At 42.1% G+C, this 20,518-nt stretch overlaps 1 protein-coding gene across 7 annotated transcripts in view; it reads right to left on the reverse strand.

Annotated features, from left to right (window-relative positions):
- The window catches only part of MEIS2 (Meis homeobox 2), a 120,783-nt gene that overhangs the window by 14,294 nt on the left and 85,971 nt on the right, over positions 1 to 20,518 (reverse strand). For all 7 annotated transcript variants that reach the window (XM_072115443.1, XM_072115441.1, XM_072115445.1 and 4 more), the window contains exon 9: positions 11,306 to 11,382. In XM_072115443.1, coding sequence (XP_071971544.1) covers positions 11,306 to 11,382 — 77 coding nt within the window. The remainder of the gene's footprint in view (positions 1 to 11,305; positions 11,383 to 20,518) is intronic.

Consider the following 20,518-nt stretch of genomic DNA (forward strand, 5'->3'; position numbering starts at 1 on the left):
AAAATTTGAACTGAGTTTAGAACTTTCTCACTGTATTTTGTTTATTTGTTTTATTATTTTTTTATCCACTTCGATCGCCCAAAAAGATCTATCGAAAACCTGGAAATTTGGTTAGATTGATAGCGCACACTTTTAAATGGACAGAGCAGAACGAAGAAGAAAAAACCCACCCACGGTAAGGGAGCAATTATAGAGTGCAAGCTTTGAAGAGATGAAGGTGAGTTGCGTGTCCTCAGTCTTTCCATACCCCTGATTAGCTGTAAGGAAGATATTTTCGAAGGTCTCTGGGAGAGATCTCTGGGCCAGATGTTACCTGTCCATCAAGCTGCAGAAGTGGACAAGTAGGCTGGAAGGGAGCATGTCAGCGCTTTGATCTGGGATAGAGGAACGGCTGATTTATGGAGTGGAACTCTGTTCATCCGTTCTGTTTTACTTTCTGTCCTAAGGCAGAACCACATATTGCAGAGAGAAGGGAAGAGAGAAGTAGGGAAAATGCACCGTTCTTTACAACATCAACAAGCTCTGACAACTGAAACAGGGTTTTTCTTGGCCTTAACAAAGCTCGCAGGCATATCCTTTGATGCTCATGTTTTCCCCCTTGTGCTTGCTCTCTCTCTCTCTCTGTTCAACATACTACTTGCTGTTTAATTCAGCTCTAGTAAATGGAATGGACTGTGGCCAGTATGCCCGGGGCATAAACACACCTGTGCGTTCACGATGGCAGCGCATATGGGAGCGTAGAAGCTGCAGCCAGGTCAGGGATAGCTTTACCTGGACAGGCAGCCTTCAAACACATCCTAGGTCTTCACAAAATACTCTTTTCTGCTACTACTATACTATAGAAGATGCTGCTTTTCAATGAGGAATTTTGCAGGCAATGCATCATGGGGCTGAAGAATGAAAATTTGCTGTCCTATAGAAAGCTTTAGCTAGCTTCCCAATGTCAATGTCCGACCAGGGAAAAAGCCTTGAAACATGTCTAGGATTATTAGCCAAACCGGACAACATTGGTAGAAAGCTATTACAGGGTCCTTGCCCATTATCACTGCAGGACTGAGGTAAAAGATAGGAAGTCGTTTTTCTTACACGTACTTGATCAATCTATATATACTATAATTCCTTTATTTATATAGCGCACACAGATTACACAGCGCTGCACAGAGCTTTCCCTGTCCCCAATGGGGCTCACAATCTAATCAACCTACCTGTATGTTTTGGAGTGTGGGAGGAAACCCACACAAACACGGAGAGAAAGTACAAACTCTTTGCAGATGTTGACCCTGAGACTTGAACCCAGGTCCCCAGCGCTGCAAGGCTGTAAAGCTAACCACTAGGCCTTGCTGCCCGCATTGGTCAACCGAATTCTTATATTCACCTGTGCTCCTGTAGTGTCTAAACTATTTTAGGGTTTACCCTCTCAGCCTTGGTCCCTGAAGTTCCCCATCTTATTATTTATAAAACTTTTTTTTTTTGCTGACACAGCAGAATGGAAAATTATTGTGTACAGCCAATAACTGGTCTAAAGGTCATCAATAGCTATGATGTAGGGTTTATCTAGGTTGAATGTGACCACTACTTTTCTATTTTTAGGTCCTTTATCCTGAAGGTTTACTGCATGGACATAAAGATCTTGAAGTTAGGATTACTTGTGGACCTTATAAATCAACCAGGAAACACGAAACCAGCATTAAAGGGAACCTGTCACTATGTACATGAATTCATATCTGCTCAGCTCCTCCTAGTCTATAACATGCTGCCTGCAGATAGGACACTATGTACAATCAGCTGAGCTCCTCCTGCTCTATAACATGCTGCCTGCAGATAGGACACTATGTACAATCAGCTGAGCTCCTCCTGCTGTATAACATGCTGCATTCATATCGGACACTATGTACAATCTGCTCAGCTCCTACTGCTCTATAACATGATGTCTGCAGCACAGGACTGCTCTATAACATGCTGCATTCATATAGGACACTATGTACAATCAGCTGAGCTCCTCTTGCTCTATAACATGCTGCTTGCAGATGGAGCACAATGTACAATCAGCTGAGCTCCTCCTGCTCTATAACATGCTGCATGCAGATAGGATACTATGTACAATCAGCTGAGCTCCTCCTGCTCTATAACATTCTGCCTGCAGAGAAGACACTGGGTACAATCTGCTCATCTCCTCCTGCTCTATAACATGTTGATCACAGATGGGGTACAATGTACAATCTGTACAATCCTCCTGCTCTATAACATGCTGCATTCATATAGGACACTATGTAGAATCTGCTCCTCTCCCGTTGCTCTATAACATGCTGTATAACATGTATAACATTTATGCAGATGATTCTGTGTTTTTAGTACTTCTTCATGGACCGGACATTGCACATCTGTGATATTACCTCATCCTCAGGATAAATGAGAGACAATTAGAATAACCTGTGAGTGCAACGTATTAACAAGGGGTTAAAGGGCCGAATAGCGGTCAGCACTTCCTAATGTTCCTCACAAATGGTAAGGGGCAGATCCAGAAAGCACATTAAATAAAGGTGGAAGCGTTCAAGTGAATCGATCAGTCTGGCTCTGTACCAGCTGGACAATGGTGCCAGGTCCCGGGGGCCGTGGTTTCTCTGCAGGATCTTAACCTTGTATGAAAGAATATGCCATCGCTGTAAGGAGGGCGGATTTTAGCGGCTGCGTCTATTCCCGTACAGGACGCGCTGCTCAGGACACCTGTACGATTTCGCCTCCTATCTTTATGTGTGGGCAGTAAATATGAACAGGGGCCTATTAAAATCCTCGGAGTCTAATAGGAGAGTTCAGCGGTTCAATAGGAGAGAGCGGAGGAGAGCAATGAAATATTAAAACAACTATAATATTTTACTAACTTAAAGGTCAGCCATGAATCTGCGGCATTAACCCTTCCCGGCCCGGACCCCGGCCTTGAAAGGGTCGGCTTGTTTTCACTTATGGGTAGGCAGAGTAATCCTGCGCTGTACTTTAATTTGGTTTTAATTTTATGGGCCTCGCTTTTAACGGCATGCCTTACAGACCTCTACTCCTTACAGGAACAGTTACCTCATAAACACAAGATCCGCCGCTTCCTATACACTTCGCCTTCCACCTTACTGCATTTTCCCCTCTCTCTCTCTCTCTCTCTCTCTCTCTTTTTCTCTCTCCCACTTTTATTACTATGGCCTTTTCCATTTTTTTTTTCCCTGCTCCAAGCCTGGGACACAAATCTCGCTGCTATTGCAGTGTGTGACATCTCCGCTCGTTTGCCGCTGCTCATTAACAAACAATACTGCTGTGAAATTGGTTTAATGACAAAGTAATAAAATTGCTATTCTGCTCACAGAGAGCCCGAGGCATTCTGAGGCAGGCTCTGGGTGCCAAGATGCATTAAGCTGCTTATTCGTAAAACAGGGAATCATCTGGTTCTAACCTTCCCCTCCCTGTATACATTCTGCCTTTCATCTCCTGATAAAAAAAGATGTATTTTCATAGGTATTTCTCGGAGTCTATGGAGGATGTTGTTACAGAGCAGGAGTCTCAGGGTGCACATTGGCATCGCCCTTACCCGTGATGCACACACAGCAATCCAGGGCAGTAATGTCCTTTACACTGTACAGGAATGCTCTAACATAACCTTATTGGTACCCTCCAGCTACTAGACAAGTGGAGTGGCTCTGCCCGGAGGAATAACCTATGACTAGGCTCACGTTCCTCTCTGCCATAAATGGATTCCTTCAAAAACCATATCTGCCTTATTGGACATGTTTGGGGTTGTACAAATTATTGCCACATCGTGATGGATTCTTGATGGTCCAGAAGGAACTTTTATAGTCCACACACTAAGGTCACTACGGTTTAGTACGTGGATGTGTACCCACATTTGGATCTCTGTTGACATGTCTATATTACTAGAAATTAGTAGATTCTTAAAACTCTGAATTGTCCTGTTCCTCTGTTATTCCAAGAAATGTATTGTTAAACTGACAACTGGGTGTTACCGTACATGAGGTGTAGGGGTGACCGATTGGTGCATCACCTTAAAAACATGTATGACATCATTTTCATATTGGCGTTTGTCTCTTTTCCTCTTCTGTACCATAGGTACTACTAGTTATTGTTCCAGTGCTGAATTATCTGTGCGACCAGGGCTATGACAAGTCTCTATACAATAAAGGTACATATACATCAGAGAATTGACAGAATTGACTTTTGGTAGATACAGTTTAGCAACAACCTTTTTCACTTCTTGTGGTAACACACCGGTCCCTGGTCATGTGATGTCACACAGGTGGACGGCTTGTTATAAACCTGGTCATGTGATGTCACACAGATGCACGGCTTGTTAGAAACCTGGTCATGTGATGTCACACAGGTGCATTGCTCGTTATATCCATGGTTATGTGATGCCGCACAGATTATAACACACAGTTCTGATCATTCTCTGTGATATAATGAGTTGTGCACCTGTGTGCTATCACATGACCAGAGTTATAACATGCCATGCACCTGTGTGACCTCACATGAGCATGGATATGACGAGCCATGCACCTGTGTGGCACATGACCAAGGATATTACGAGCTGTGCACCTGTGTGACACATGACCAAGGATATTACAACTGTGCATCTGTGTAACATCACATGAGCATGGATATGACGAGCCATGCACCTGTGTGACACATGACATTGGACGGGTGTTTATCCCCAACAATATCATTGATTTTCTTAAAGTGCACAACCACTTTAAGAAAGATCTTCTTATTTTAAGCATAGATGGCCAGTGTGAACTGCTGTAATTGACAATATGTACCATAATGTGTATGGAGGTGTCATAGATAAACATTCATCTATGGTGCCCAATCCTCAACCAACTTCTAATCCAATGTGTGTGGCCCCCTATACTGCTGCTAGAAGCCAAGAATGGATGATCAGTGCTTTGTAGCAGGTGATTGGATCCCTGATGCTGCCCCCCATCTCGCTACAGATGGTGCTGCCTGAGGCAAGAATCTCAACTCGCTTCATGGCTGATGCACCCCTGAATCTACTCCATTGTACTATATAAAACTAAATAAAACCCAAAAAGAGAAAACCTTGAAAAAAACACACAACCTCCGCTGGCTGTAAGGAAGCAGGAGGAGGGGAGGACGTTATCTAAGTTTGCACTCACCTGTAACCCTTTCACACTCTTTTCCGGCCTCTAATCGCTCATTATCTCTGTGTGATGATTACCTGCCAATCTGCTACACAGTTTTAGTTCCTGGGACTGTCACCTTTAACCAGAATTAAACCTCAGTTTGCTCCCTGCTAATGAGACTGATATCTTATCACCATAACTTAGGGAGAGTTTCAAATCTCTTGTTTACCTTGAAAGGTGAAGGAGCGAATAAGACAAACAGACTTTGGCATTGTTTGCAAAAATACTCCTAGGCTTGTGCATGTACATTTACTGATATTCCTAGGTTTCTATCTATAGCATACTATATGTTTTGAGCACTTTGTATTGTGTAACCATGTTAACCCGCATATCCTCTCCTCCTTCCCGGAGGGTGTGCTCGCTATAGGTACTAATTAGCAAATAACCACAGGCGTGCTGGGAAGTTACGTGCTTGATAATAGTCCGGGCTATAACTTTATGACATCAGAGGTGAAATGCCATACAAACACATACATGTATACCCTAAAATTTGCCTCATTTGTGACGTATATTAACCAAGTTGGTGCCATTCTCTCTGTTGATATTAAGGACTTTTCTTGTCCATGGGCTGCGTCTAATATCTTTATTTTAATTTGAGTTGTGGTCTCTAAGATGAAGGCCTCACTTACGAAAGTTGTCCAACCTCCTAATGTCTATGGGTTCTCCTGGCAGATATTTGAGAAGATAAGGACTAGACAAGTTGAAATTCAGCTGCCCGATTCTTTTGTTCTAAAGAGATAATTGGCTGCCAGAAGTCTTTGGCAGCATCTCTCTCCATTCATTACACATGCATTTTTTTGGCCGAAATTATTTTGTATATGAAGGAATCGGGATAGATAGTCGTTGGACAAACGATTGCTATCAAATGTGCATGGTGGCCTTCCAACTCAGCCCTTAAGATGAGGTGAGAAGAAGGAAGGTTAAGACTTATGACAACACGTGTGTCCTCCTCCAAATCGGCTCTGCATGTACGGGGTGGAAAGATGGTTCAATGTGTATAGAAAATCACATGCCAAACCGGCACGACCTAGGTGTGTAGACCATAAAAATTCTAACTGCGTGTTAGGCGAAAAGCTATTATAGCTGTATGTACAACTTAAAATTGGCATGGTTAATGCAAAGAATGAGACCAACCTTTTTTATGAAACGCTCACAGAATTGTAATTTATGATTAGTATCTGTAATCCAAAATCAGTTGTAGGGTACATCCACACGCGGTTTGCCCGCCGTGCGGGCATACCGCCGTGTGCTGGAGTGAAGGAGGAGGTGACCCCTCCTCCCAACATAGAGAATAGCGGGACAAGGCCGCGCACACGCTGAAAGATAAAGCATGCTCTCTCATTTTTTTGCGGTGTGCGGCCCCGATCGGTGCCACACATGTGTATCTGTGCCGTGCCGCTATTGCCGTCTATGGGGACGTACATGTACGTCCCCGCAGACGGCCATGTGAATAAGCCCGTAGTCATTTTTTTCCTAATGTTTTATTCTCAAGGTTTAGACTATTGCTTCAAATACAGCAAATCAGGGGAAAACAAACAATTTTGTAAAATTATAGTAAATTGTGGCAAAGGATTATTAAATATTCACGTAACAATAAGTTGGTCAAAAAATGTCATTAATATTCTCGAGCTAAAACCAGTGATAGTAGTTTTTTTTCTAAGGGTCTATTCTCAAGTCTAAACCATTGCCTCAAATACTAGAAACCAAGAATTTAGTAAAACTCCAGTAAACCGTCTAATTTTAATGCAATCATTGTGACAATTAACCACAATTTCACTGCAAGAAGTGATTAGACCTCTCTATGTAGGTTCTACTCCCAATTTCGGAAATTGGTAAACCTTCCATCAGTCTCCCCCATGAAGCTCCAGACACTATGACATGTATAAAGTTTCGCCTCCCTATTTACTCTCACACAAGGCTTTATGATGAATGTAATATAGCCGTGATTATGAATTGCCGTGATATATATGGACAGGATGAAATAAACTTCCAACATTCCCATTTGGATTGACAAATGTTCTGATAAAAGCACACATATCGCATTCACATAATCTGCTTTCTATCTCCCTATATTGAAAATTGGATTTTTATATTGTCAAATTTTTCCCAGACAGGAAATAAAAATAGACAAGAAAACAAAAGCCCTAATAGAGCATTCCCAAGTCCCAAAAAGAGATAGATCTGCTGGCATAGACGCGCCTCTGCTTCTCCTCATACTATGTTATCAGTCTCTTCTCTAGGTTAGCAGTTTATTTCTACATTAATCACGTTGACAGAAGCAAGGCAACTCAATTTTCTGCCTCTCTAGCTAGGCACATCACTTTCTGTACCGCACTCAGCATGGAAACGGCTGCATCTAAGCTGTGGTTACTGGTTTAATTGAAATGCTATCCACACTATAGGGTGCATTAAACTCTGATAACAGCAGTTCCTGTGGCCAACTTAAGTAGCTTGGAGAAAAAGAAAAAAAAAAGCGGCAAGAAATAAAAAAAAAATAAAAAAATTTCCCAACTGATAAGACAGACAAACCAGCTAATTCTCCGAGCGTGTCTCTCATTGTGATCCGTAAAAAATGGGGGGGAAAAAATGAATCAGAGAACCACGAAAATCAATTGACCCGCGGGTGGCTCATCAGGAGCTCAGCCTGATAAAGCTAACGGCTTTGTTGGTGTCTGCCTGCCTGCACACCACAGATAGAGCACTTTGTAAATGAACCTGCTTTGATAAATATATTAAGGGAAGCTGTGAATAAAAGGCGAAGGTTTTCTCATTTGTAAATACAGAGCCGGCTACACGGAATTAGAATGATAAAATAGAGTCCCATGTAATTAAGTTTGTATTAGTACTGAAATCCGTGCAAATACTCTCCCCGAATTCTGAAAGAGAACTGTCGTTTCAATTAATCTGAACATCACCCCGGAATGTCGGGAACAAAATTAAGCCTGTGATAAAAACCCGGGCCTGTATTTTGATAAGTAAATCCAATATCATTTCTTTGCGGCTCTGATCGTTGTCTGAAAATCCTGCAGCTTCTCTGCCTCCCCCCATCTCCATCACCTCCTCCCTATGTCTCTCTCATCCAGCCCTACAGTCAGGGCTAATCCACACAGAAAGGTATCGCTCTGAAGCTGGCTGGGAAATATCAAAGCAGGTCGTGTGTTGTCAAGATGGGCCAAGAAATCACACAACACAAATCACAGCAACCTACTCCGAATCTTCACAGCCTCCTGTGTCCCACTCAAGGCCTCTCCAAAGAACATACATAGACCTAGAAGGGTCTGCCCTGGAGTGGTCACTCATAGGGGGTGTATAGGTCACATCATTATTAACTCCATCTGCATTAGACGTTCTGCTAATTGAATGACCAGGTAACTTCATGACCCTGAGAACAAATTCAATTATACAAAAGCGGCGAAAGTAAAGAACTAGAAACTGTGATGCTGCCTGGCGTTTGAATTGTGTTTTGAAACACAAATCAATCCCAAAAGGGAGGAGCTTCTCCCAACGGCAGGTGTATTTAAACTGTAGTGATTGGAAACAAGTAACATGTTACTTTGCATTCTTGTAGGTTGAACTTGATGGACCTGTGTCCTTTTTTACAGTAGAAATGTGGCTTATGGGACTATTAGCCATCCCATACACATATTGCAGAAAAAAAAGTTTAAACGATTATTCGCTGCAAATTTTTGATCGGCAGCAAATAAGTCACGTGTCACTCATCGCTGTGAATCATGGCGCGGAAGTCAGCTGGGAGCTTCATCCACTTGCACACCAAAATCGCAGCATAAAAAACCTCGGAAAACAACCAATTTCATCTGGTTTCTGATAAAGGCAGTTCCCGATTACGTACAACATAGGTTCCTTGGGTTTGTACTTAAGTTGAATTTGTATGTAAGTCGGAACTATATATTTTACAATTCTAGCTCCAGACAGAATCTTTTTTGTCCCAGTGACAATTGGGTTTTCAAAATTTTTTTCTGTAATGGGACCAAGGATTATCAATAAAGCTTCATTACAGACACTTTACTGCTGATTATTGCAGTCTGGGGCTATAGTAAAGCGTCCAGAGACTTCACCAGAGGTCACAGGGGGTAGAGAGCGTTGGGCGGCACGGTGGCTGAGTGAGCAGCACTTCTGCCTTGCAGCACTGGAGTCCTGGGTTCGAATCCCACCCAGGTCAACATCTGCAAAGAGTTTGTATGTTCTCTCCGTGTTTGCGTGGGTTTCCTCCGGGTACTCCGGTTTCCTCCCACACTCCAAAAAACATACTGTTAGGCTGTTTAGATTGTGAGCCCCAATGGGGACAGGGACCGATTTGTCATGCTCTGTGCAGTGCTGCGTAATCTGTGTGCGCTATATAAATAAAGAATTATTATAGAGAGGTCCGTCTGTAACTAGGGGTCGTCTGTAAGTTGGGTGTCCTTAAGTAGGGGACCGCCTGTACTTGCAGAATGCCTGCAGAATTACTGCCATTCACCAATTGTGTGCACAGTATTTGTATTTTGCTTGGATTTATGGTAGTCTAATAATCAATAAAATGGATGTAGATGCTACTGATTTTTTTCCACATGTAAATTGATGCGTGGTGCTGGATTTTTCCATTGGAAACATTATAATTATTTGCAGCAGATTTGTTCTGGATTTTGAGGGTGCAGTGACATGTAGTGTTTGTATCGTGTTTGCAAACGCAATGCAAATTTCTGGGGCTCGGTAACCAGCACCCAGGGGGACATTTATCTTAAGTCTGGAAACATGTGTCTAGTTTTTGGGATTTTTTGTAGTGTTTTGGGCTTTGCTAACTTATAATAGTGGCTGATAAATCAGGCACGTGAGTCTGTTGGTATTTTGAGACTTTTATCTGAAAGTGGCACAAAAGTCTCAAATATTTAAGCACCCCTTTGCCTATACCTGCTCTGGAGTGGAATTCATTTGCACAAAAAATGGCAAATTTTTACTGCGATTGCAGCAAAATTTGTGACTTTTTCAGACACTCACATCTGGAAACTTATGACAAATCAGGCACAAAACTGAAAAAAAACACGACAAACTTTGTGAAATGGCAAAAAAATGGTGCAAAAACGTTAATAAGTTGCAAAATAGGAAAAAAAACAAAAAGTTTGATATATGCCTCCTCTGATGCTGCATGCGTTTCAATGGAAACACACATACAATCGGCCTCAGCCCCAGCGTATGCATAGAATTTTTTTCCATGCAGATTTTCATCCAATTCCCTGGGCATTGGGCGCAACTACCAGTGCTCAGGTGTGAATCAGAAAAGCAGTTTTCTCATACATGTGAATAAGGCCTAACTGAATGAACTAATCTGTCTGCAGACAATAAAATTTTGCAAATATTCAATTCAACATATGATCCGTAAGACAGACAAACTGCGGATCCTCTGTTATGGTAGGTAACCACTTTCCAGGAATTTTGGAAATCCATATAAAATACATATCCAGTGCCCGGTGTGCTGCTAGTGGAGCCATTGCCGGTTCAATAGTATAACTATGGCGTGTTTTTAATCCATAAATTGCTGGTCAAGGCTAAGTGGGAGTATGAAGCGCTTCCAGATGATTATGAACACTGAGGTTCTCTGAAATATAGAAGCTGAGAGCCCCTGCTGTAGAAGGCATAAATCAGCTTGTTAAAAGGCAACACCAAGTAGCTTTTAATCAAATGTCACAGACTGCAGCATTATGATTTTCCTCCCTCATTAAAAACAGAGCCATTGAAAGCATTATTGGAGCACTAGAAGAATTGCATCTGCTGTCCTCCACTGCACACGTCACCGGCCTCTCTCATCTGTGTGCATATGAGGCAAGAAACCCTATCTATAAGTGGGGAGGGTACAAAGCTGGAGTCAGACACAGAATGACTGATCACCATTTCATTACTGATCACATACCGCATAGAATACACGTTAGGAAAAATTTCCAGACCTGTAGTACCAGGCACAGCCTGTGGACAGGAGTGGCACTATTTTCTTATTTTGAAAAATCCTTTTAAGACCAACTTTACCGCTTTTGATTTCATTTATGGGCACTGCAAGCAGATGGAAATATTGCAGCAAAATATTACACTAAATGAAGACATAAATTCTTCCTTACCAGTTATTTACTTGCAATATAGTCAGCCCTGTGTCCTGTGCTAACTGTTTCTTCTGTTCTTCTGAAGGGTATGGATGCTGTAAGAGAAGAAACAGACGATTTTAGATCATATAGTTTCAAAATATTTTGTACCAACTCTACATTTTTCATTTTGACACTTAGATTCTAGGAAGCCACAGATAGAAACTAGAAGATACAATCTTGATATGACCCAGAGACAGTGGCCTAACCAGGAGAGGCACTGCCCCATGGTGAACTTCTGAATGAGACCCCACTTACACAGACATACAGCATATACACATCACATATGCACACACATTTAGAGCATATATACATGACAAATACACACATACAGCATATTCACAAGAAATACCCCAGATCCTTGTCCCCCTAACACTGTGGGCCCCATAGCAGCTACTATGGCTAATATTTACACCCACAGATATGTGATGCACATGGATCAACATTCTACATCCAAAACCACACCATCATTTATGTAATTGGTGGAGTCCACATTAATGGTCAGACACCTCTCACCTATATTGATACCTCTCAGACTGTGTTCATACACATTTGTGTTGAATTTCAAAATGCAACACAAATGCTGCGTGTGAACACTCGGCCTAAAGTTGGCTACACACAGGAAGGGTTTGTTGTATAATTTCCGTAGAAGACCAAATAAAAATTACTTTATTCGACCTTGTCTTCCCAAGTCTGTACCAATAATTGATATGCTGTTGTGTTACCATACTGCTAATGTGAACCGCCACAGGTTAGTCGCCTGCACTTTCCCAGGGCCTTACTCATGAGGATACCAGTCCATCTAACCCCAGCCTTAACGACTGCATTGGGCGTACAAGCCTATAGCAAGGTAATGACACTTAGTTGACGTTGGGTTTACGATGACTGCATGGAGGACCATATGAAAAATGACTACACATGTGTACTCGCAGCCGAACATGGAAAGAAACACAAGCACACAAGCTTCACAAAGACAAGCCATACATCAGAGTTCAGAAAGTGGGGCAGCCGGTCTCCTTACTACTCCTATGATATGGTTCTGTGAAAGGGCACCGCTGTCCCATCCCTAGTGTTTGCACTGTGCTGTTTACACAAGCTGGAATGCTCCATTGCCGATACATTAGCCCAAGTCGAACAATAAATATCATCCATTCAGCACCAAGCAAACTTTTTCCGCTTCTATGAAGGAATTAGCAAGGATGGGCTTAAAGAACGGCAATACAACGGGTTACATGAGTCCCCCTCTTCCAAACATAGCCGGATAGGAACTAAACCAACAGCTTATTGTTTGTGTGCCAAATGCATAGATATCGGGGGCTCGGAGAAAAGAAAGAGGCACTCGGATGCAATTTGTGATGCGGAGCTGAGTGTAATAGTATATAATTGTGACTAATGACATAGAAGGGTTTATGCCTGGTAGAACTGGCAGTCGGCGGCTCACCAGGCATCGGAGCAGCACGGAGGCAGCACAGGGTTAATTCTGTTTGTATGTATACCGCACGCTCTTAATATTGTGCAAATGTTAACACAGAAAGATGATAATGCCAAGTTAATATGGGTTAAGGATAAAATGAAAATACATTTTTTCTGATTGCCGGGTGCTGACAAATTTTTGGCATCCTCAGCAGCGTCTCTATTGAATCCATGTAATTACACCCAGGCTTTCCCCCCTTGTATGCCCCCCTCTCTGCTCCTCCTCTCCGCCTGCCCATGCTGCTAATGACCTCCTCACTGTTATCAAAACCACTAATAGTTGTGGGCCCAGGGAAAAGCACTGATCAGGGCATATTGGAAGGCTCGGGGTAATTTGCATGGGGCTTGCAGAGTCCGCTCACACTCATCTTGTCCCATCAGTGCTTGACTGTCAAAGGCTGTGAACAGCCTGTGTGATAAATGCTACCTCTAACCCATAGACCCGCTCCCAACAATGCCACTGCCACCTATTCTCCTGGCGGTAATGGAGATAATGAATGAGCTCTGACGAGAAAAAAACCCAGCTCATCACCATCCCAGGGTGGCTGGGAACAGAGTGCCTCCAACTGCATGGAGAAAAGGCGCCTTAATTGGCTGAAAACATCATTTAAGGAAAAAAAGGGGGGACGCAGTATGTTAATTTCACCCACTGAGACTCTGCAAAGCTGTTAACTAGTTGTGTGCTCCGTGATGTGGACCTCTGCACGATTCACTCTTTAATCCCTTTCATGCAGGGCACTCCTTAGTAGCGCTTTGGGGACTTCTTTGGCCTGTACTTTGTGCCCTACACAGAATGAACAGTGACACAGAAAAAAAAAAAAAAAAAAAGAATCGATGGTAAATTGATTACAGGCTCTGCCCCTCCTGGTGCTCTGTGACATCCTGAATACGGAGAGCACCGGGATTTACCCTGCAGTGCACACAAATAAGACCCCACTTTACAGGTTAGTAAACAGAAAGGTTGTCCTTGAGCGCAGATACTTGTCACTCTAATCATTCCTCCTGACAACACGGCCACTGAGCCACTGTCATTTTATGCCGTAATGAGCTCTTTGTAGCACACGCAGCACAAAAATAGATATAGTGCTACTAGCCCTTTAAATGCTGTGTTAAAGGGAACCTGTCACCTCTCTCCTGACTTTTTAGAAAATAATTGCAATGACAAATTTGGATAAGTTCCTATTATTCCTCCTAGAAATTTATGAAAAAATTGACACCTGGTTTACTTATTTATCAAGGGCAATGCTATATCCCAGTTCTTATACATACATTTCTGGGATGCATGACAAAATGCGTAACCTCCATTTTTTGATTTAAAAAAAAGTAAAGAAACACCATGATCAGTACAGCACTTTTACCGTATTTTTTACTGCCACAGGGTTTTTTTTTTGTAGGCATTTACCCCTAGATTTCTTAAACAAACAATAAAAAACAGCTGTAAAATGTATGACCAAAATAAAGTACACCACAAAAAACAAAAAGCTTATAAACAAGTTTGCTATTCAAAAAGGAAAAATTTCTCAAAAAAATTGAGTTTCCTGGCGCTTGTCTATACAGGCGGTCCCCTACTTAAGGACACCCGACTTACAGACAACCCATAGTTACAGACGGACCCCTCTGCCCACTGTGACCTCTGGTGAAGCTCTCTGGATGCTTTACTATAGTCCCAGACTGCAATGATCAGCTGTAAGATGTCTATAATGAAGCTTTATTGATAATTCTTGGTCCAATTACACCAAAAATTTTGAAACTCCAATTGTCACTGGGGCAAAAGAAAAAAATTGTCTAGAACTTCCATTATAAAATATACAGTTTCGACTTACATACAAATTCAACTTAAGAACAAACCTCCAGACCCTATCTTGTATGTAACCCGGGGACTGCCTGTAATCTGTTACGACTGGAAGCAGAAGGCCGAGCAGAGATAACGAATGATGAGACTCCTCTGATTAGAAATCTAAGACACTAGATAATATTTTACATAAGTGTTTTTATTATGGAATGTCTTTCTACCAATATCCAGAACGTTGACGGCATACACACTTATTTATGGAACAACTTTATCAGTAGGCCTCATTTATGTCTATGCTGTGGTAACCCATAACAACCAATCACAGCTCAGCTTTGATTTTGTAAACTGCTCTGTGAAAATGAAAGCTGCACTGTGATTGGAGCTATGGGTAAATAAGCCCAATTCGATATTAGACACTTTTGAGAAAATACATTTTTTTTCAGGGTTTTCCCCCCATAATCTAGTGAGGTAAAGCAACACAGTCATGCAGCCAGAGACCTAACTGGAATCTGCTAGGCCCCAATCCAATCCAAACCTGTACCAGGCCCCAATTGATAATGTATTGTTTACAGCACTAGTCTCATATAAGAGACACCTTATGAGTGTGATCGCACCCTCTGTACCCCCTCATGCTACGTGCCTGTATACAGCAGTGATAGCGACATATCACTATATAAATAGGACCATTCAGGGCTCGGAGAAAGCTGAGTGACAACTCTTAGGTAGTTACTATTTTATCGCACTATTATCACCCAGCTTTTCTAGAAACAGATATAACGTAGAACATATATTTACTGCATTAAGTAGTATGAGGAGCTGTACTTTAGACAATACACATATAGTGCCTATAGCAATCTTGTATGGCTGTGTAGGCATCACTTCTGTGGCTGTAATAGAGCTTGTGAGCGATCTTGTTCTACCAAATCGTGTACTAATTATACTTTATGACTTTTCCATGCTACAAATTGCTACATTCATTACTAGGAAGAACAATTCACTACAATCGGTAGAAGTCGTCTGAGGTTTGGCCTGGCAAATATTGACTCATCCAATAATATGTATCACTAGAACTTATATAGAGCAACATATGTAGAACACGTGAAGAGACCGTATGACAATCCCAGGTTAAACATCCTGCAGCAGGAGGCTCACAGGAGTTCCTGGAAGTTCTAGATCCTGGTAGCAGGTGAGGAGTTAAATTTGGCTGCGCATGTGTGAAGAAATGTCAGGAAGGAGGCAGAACGGATCGCAAGGAAAGAGCCGGTGTGGGAGGCCACATCTCATATTAGAGATTATAATGCAAAATATGGGAACACACGATCAGCGTGGGCGTAATTAAATTAATTAGCGATATAAAGCACTCTGAGGGAAGTGTCTCCACACACGGAGGTATATGGATAAAACAGGTTTTAAATATTTAGTAGGAAGCCATCTGCTACACGCTGGTTTGTTCCTGGGAAATATAAATAAATAGATTTTATGGCTAAACCCTTGTGCATGTCCCTCGCCTCTGAAGAGGTTACATTTACCTCTCTATGATGATGGGATATGAGCTGAACCTGCTTTGGCGTCTGGCTAGATGGTAAGCTCCTGTGGTTTAGGTGAGGTGCTAATCTCTGGCTAGTACTACTCTATGTGACTAATTATAATACTAATTCTTGCTGCTCGCACACAATCCAGCTGGCCAGACATCTGACATGACCACATGACTCATTCTTCATGTGATTTTCCTGAACACTATCCCAACTATTTACAAAGTCTACAGACTTGTTCACACACGTGCTGTACTGCAGTAGCTACCAGTACAGAAAGTTATATAGGGGCTCTGTTGTAATAATGGGTGACTTGAGTTCATTGGATCCACCAAAGGAGAAGATCTTGAGGGCCTGCTTTCCATCTTCATAGAACAGCTATTCCTTATGATAATACTTGGCCAACAGCTATTCCACCAAAGACACTTATACACATAATAATACTAAACAAATCCTTAATTTATATAGCACACACAGCTTGCCAAATCATTCCCTGTCCCCAATGGGGCTCAAAATCTAATCAACCTGACAGTATGTTTTAGAGTGTGGGAGGAAACCCATGCAAACATGGAGAGGACATACAACACTGCAGTTGTTGACCCTGAAACTTGAACCCAGGTCCCCAGCGCTGCAAGGCTGTAATGCTAACCAGTAAACCACCGTGCTGCCCTATACACACTTGGCAGACAACTAAGCCTTCTGATAACCCCCATGTACATACACACTTCAGCTATTCCCAACAACCAAAACCACATTAATACCTGATGTGTTTTAAATGGACATTGGGATTGGGAGATGGTTTTGGGACAGTACAGGGTCTACACTTTTTTCTGAAGCCTCCTTGGAGAGTTACCAAGTATTGATTTTCCCAGTTTATTCCAGATAAAACATAACAAAGGTAAAGATTGTCAGGATGTCATGAGTAAGCTGGAAGCCATCTTTATTTTTTATATACATACAGCAAAACCTCACCTCTTTGCGAACACTACTACTTATCCAGGCAAGATTTCCCGTAAGAGGTTCCTCCAACAACCCCCCATAGAAAAGCACTTCACTGCAGTGTTTGGTTTCCCTCTATACAAAATACTTGTAAATATTGCAGGAGAATTATCTATAAATTCATTATAAATAAGTTTCTTTTAATCCCCCGTGTGATTTTGTGTCCGGTTTTCTGTTTATACCAGTAAGATGCTTATTTTTTTTCTTATAAGGTTTGTCTAATTCTTTACCAGCCCGGAAATGGTAACCGCCATTGCTGAAAGATGCAACAAGAGCGTGGAGGTTAAGCCATTATCCAATCCCAGGAGTTGCGTTATCACGAGGCAGTGCTGTAATGCCTCAGTACCTTTGCGGGAACCTGCTCTTTTAAAAGCTCATTACTAGAAACGCGCTTTTCCTCAAGGGCATTATGTGTCCAGTAGGCCTCATTTTAAGTATCTGAAACCTTCACTGTCAGACTATGGGAACAAGCACTTTTATATTTACCTAGGTCCACATCCACTCAACTAACTGCGTGCAGCAGCATTAACCCCTTGGAAACACCTCTCTATTGATCGTACTGTCCTAGGAGAATGTAGTAGACATGAAATTAAATCACCATGGCACGTGCTAACCCGATGATGAAGATCGACTTTCCTTTTCTATTCAGATTAGATTTGCTAGCCCAAAATTGCATTTTCTTACCTGTGTTTGGGTGCACATATGTTGTACATAATATGTGTCTGGTTTCCTAGTCAGTGTAAATTGTATGATTTTGATCAGATTTCAGTCCTATTGCCATCTGATCATCCATTTTTGTAGTCTTGGGGGCGTATAACCGGTTGCAAATTTGCTTCTGGATATACACCCCTTTTTCCTGCTTCCTATGGAGAAGCCGCCTCCATATACTTGCCCGGCTCTGGCCGAGCAACATACGTTAATGTGAATGTAGCCTTGGTGTCACATGAGTTGTCAGTTTTTTAAACAGAGGGGCAAATTTATAAGAGCTTGTAGGCAGGTTTTTTGTTTTGCACGTGCAGTTGAACCAAGCTTGCATGCTTTGTGGGGGTTTTGTGCATTAGTGTTATGTAAATAAAAGTTTGTTAAAAATACTAGATGTTTATGTTAATTATAAATGAGCAAACCCGACTTTCCCGTTTGGTTTTGGCCGCCCTACGCGGACATTTTGCCGGCAAAACAACCGATACAGTCAATTGACACCCCTAGCAAATAGCCATGGCTATGATTTGCCGGGTGGATACTCCTGGACAATCATAGCCATAGTTAATTGGTATGGGCATCAATTTACCTGATTGGCTGTTTGGCCGTCAATTTGGCAAGTCCGGGTTGGGCCGTCGAACCCTGAACCTGAATGGGGACATCGGGTCCACGCATCTCTAATGTTAATGTTATTTGCTTATGATCCTTGAGGTTATGGAGGAAGGAACAAGCCAAAACATGAAAATGTCCTCCATGTATGTCAGAAGTGAGAGATGATGTTCTGCCAGTACTAGAAGAGAAAAAAGTAAGGAGGTCGGAACTAAACAACAGATATTGCTCCTGTTTATATTTGCAAAGTGAAAGAGACTCAGTTGCATTAAATGTCACTTGATCTCTGAACTGGTCTTTGCCGGTAACCAGATTTGGGAATTCATTAGGTTGAGAAAAATGGATGAGGGAAGTGTGATCAGGAAGCTGGGGAGTCCCGGAGGAGAATTCCCATCAACAGCAGGACAGACCAACAACGTAGAGACAAGCCACAAGTTGTCTGGGTTCACATTGTGTCATTGAAATAAATCCACTGCTCTTGAAAGTAATACATTTCCATCTCACATCACTTTACATTACCTCTCTGCTATCAGCTAGACTCAACAGAACATCTCCAGCACCAAGTCAGCTCCTGGTGCAGGGCAGAAGAAGAGGGCCAAGGGTTCTGCCAGGGATCAGCAATAATCTAAGCCTCAGGCTTTGCCATCCTCCAGATAAGCTGCAGCTTCCCTTCAACTGATGAATGCTGAAAGAATCCAGCACCCAGAGGTGCTGAAAGAAACTGGGATGTCTGTCAGCAGTGGAAACCCTGGCAACTCTCAGACTAGCCTGACATGTCTAACAGAGTCTTTCCGCCATGCTCATACTATCGCACTCTTTGTTCTGTGCCATTAAGTAGCATTTCTTTATTCTGCGTGAGGATTTCCAGTGCACAAGTCTCATATCATCATCTTCAGAGCACTCTGGATCTGCATATGAGGCGGCGTACAGCGTGGACGTGGGTGTGTAGCACACTCCTTTAAATGGGTTAATATTGTGCCTGAGCAGAGAAGGCAGCAGCGTGAGAAGTGCTGAGGTTGTGCAATGTGCAGGCTCCAGGTGTCCCCGGGCTGCTGCTCATTTCAATTCCTCTCCCTTTGTTGATAAACCTATTCTGGCCTCCACTCCTTGACATCTACTAACTGCAAATCTCCTTTTGCTCAAGGTCCCGTGTATTATTTATCAGGATTTCCTCTAGATGTAACCCTCCATTAACCCTCCGAGGGTCGGGCGACACACTGTGCTAATTACAAGAAAACAAAAATAAGCCAATCAAAGTAACACAATGCCATCTGATCGCTGGATGGTGGGATGGCAGATACTTCATGTTCTTATGGTGCTGAAATTCCTCTATGGTCTCTAATAAGTTTAAGACTTATTTTAAGGAGTAGAAAACGTCGAAACATTTATTTTTAAAAAAAATCCAAAAACGGTGGGCAAAATTCTAAAACCCAGAATCCATCATCTGAGCACCAGCTATAGCGCTCTAGAACGCTAAACCTTCTAGCACTACCCGATTGTCTGACCGCCCTTACACTCTGATTGTGTATCGTGCCAACAATTTCTTACTCGAGGAGGTGTAATTTACAAAGCAAAATGTGCCAGGCTCAAGTTGTGCCAAACACTGGCATACATGCTGGGTGCCACGTTCATTATGCCTTTAGGCTATGTTCACAAAAGGACAGACTCCATAGCAGAACCCCTATAGACCCCATTATAGTCAATAGGGTCCATGGAAATCTGTTCCAATAATAAAATAGCAACACATAAAACCTGGAAGAGATGCCATTTTAGCCTTAGGACTTCCTGAATTTCAAACATTTTTTTAGAATTATTTTTACAAGCAAATTTTGTTGCCATTTTTTACATCTTTTTTTTAAACTGTGTGTGAATTCAGCCTGAATTTTTTTTTACTAGAAAGTTTCTGAAAAAGGGGGATTGGCTAAAGTATACATAAAATGCCTAAAAAAGTAGTTTTTTTTCTATGGCTTTCTGAAGTTTCTTACACTTTGAATGGTGCTGGTCTAAGATGGGCCAAATTTATCATATAGTATGGTATTGTCCCTCCTAATTTCATACTATCCATCTTTAAGACAATTAAAATTTCCC

Source organism: Engystomops pustulosus, chromosome 7, assembly GCF_040894005.1.
Source record: "Engystomops pustulosus chromosome 7, aEngPut4.maternal, whole genome shotgun sequence".
NCBI lineage: Eukaryota > Metazoa > Chordata > Amphibia > Anura > Leptodactylidae > Engystomops > Engystomops pustulosus.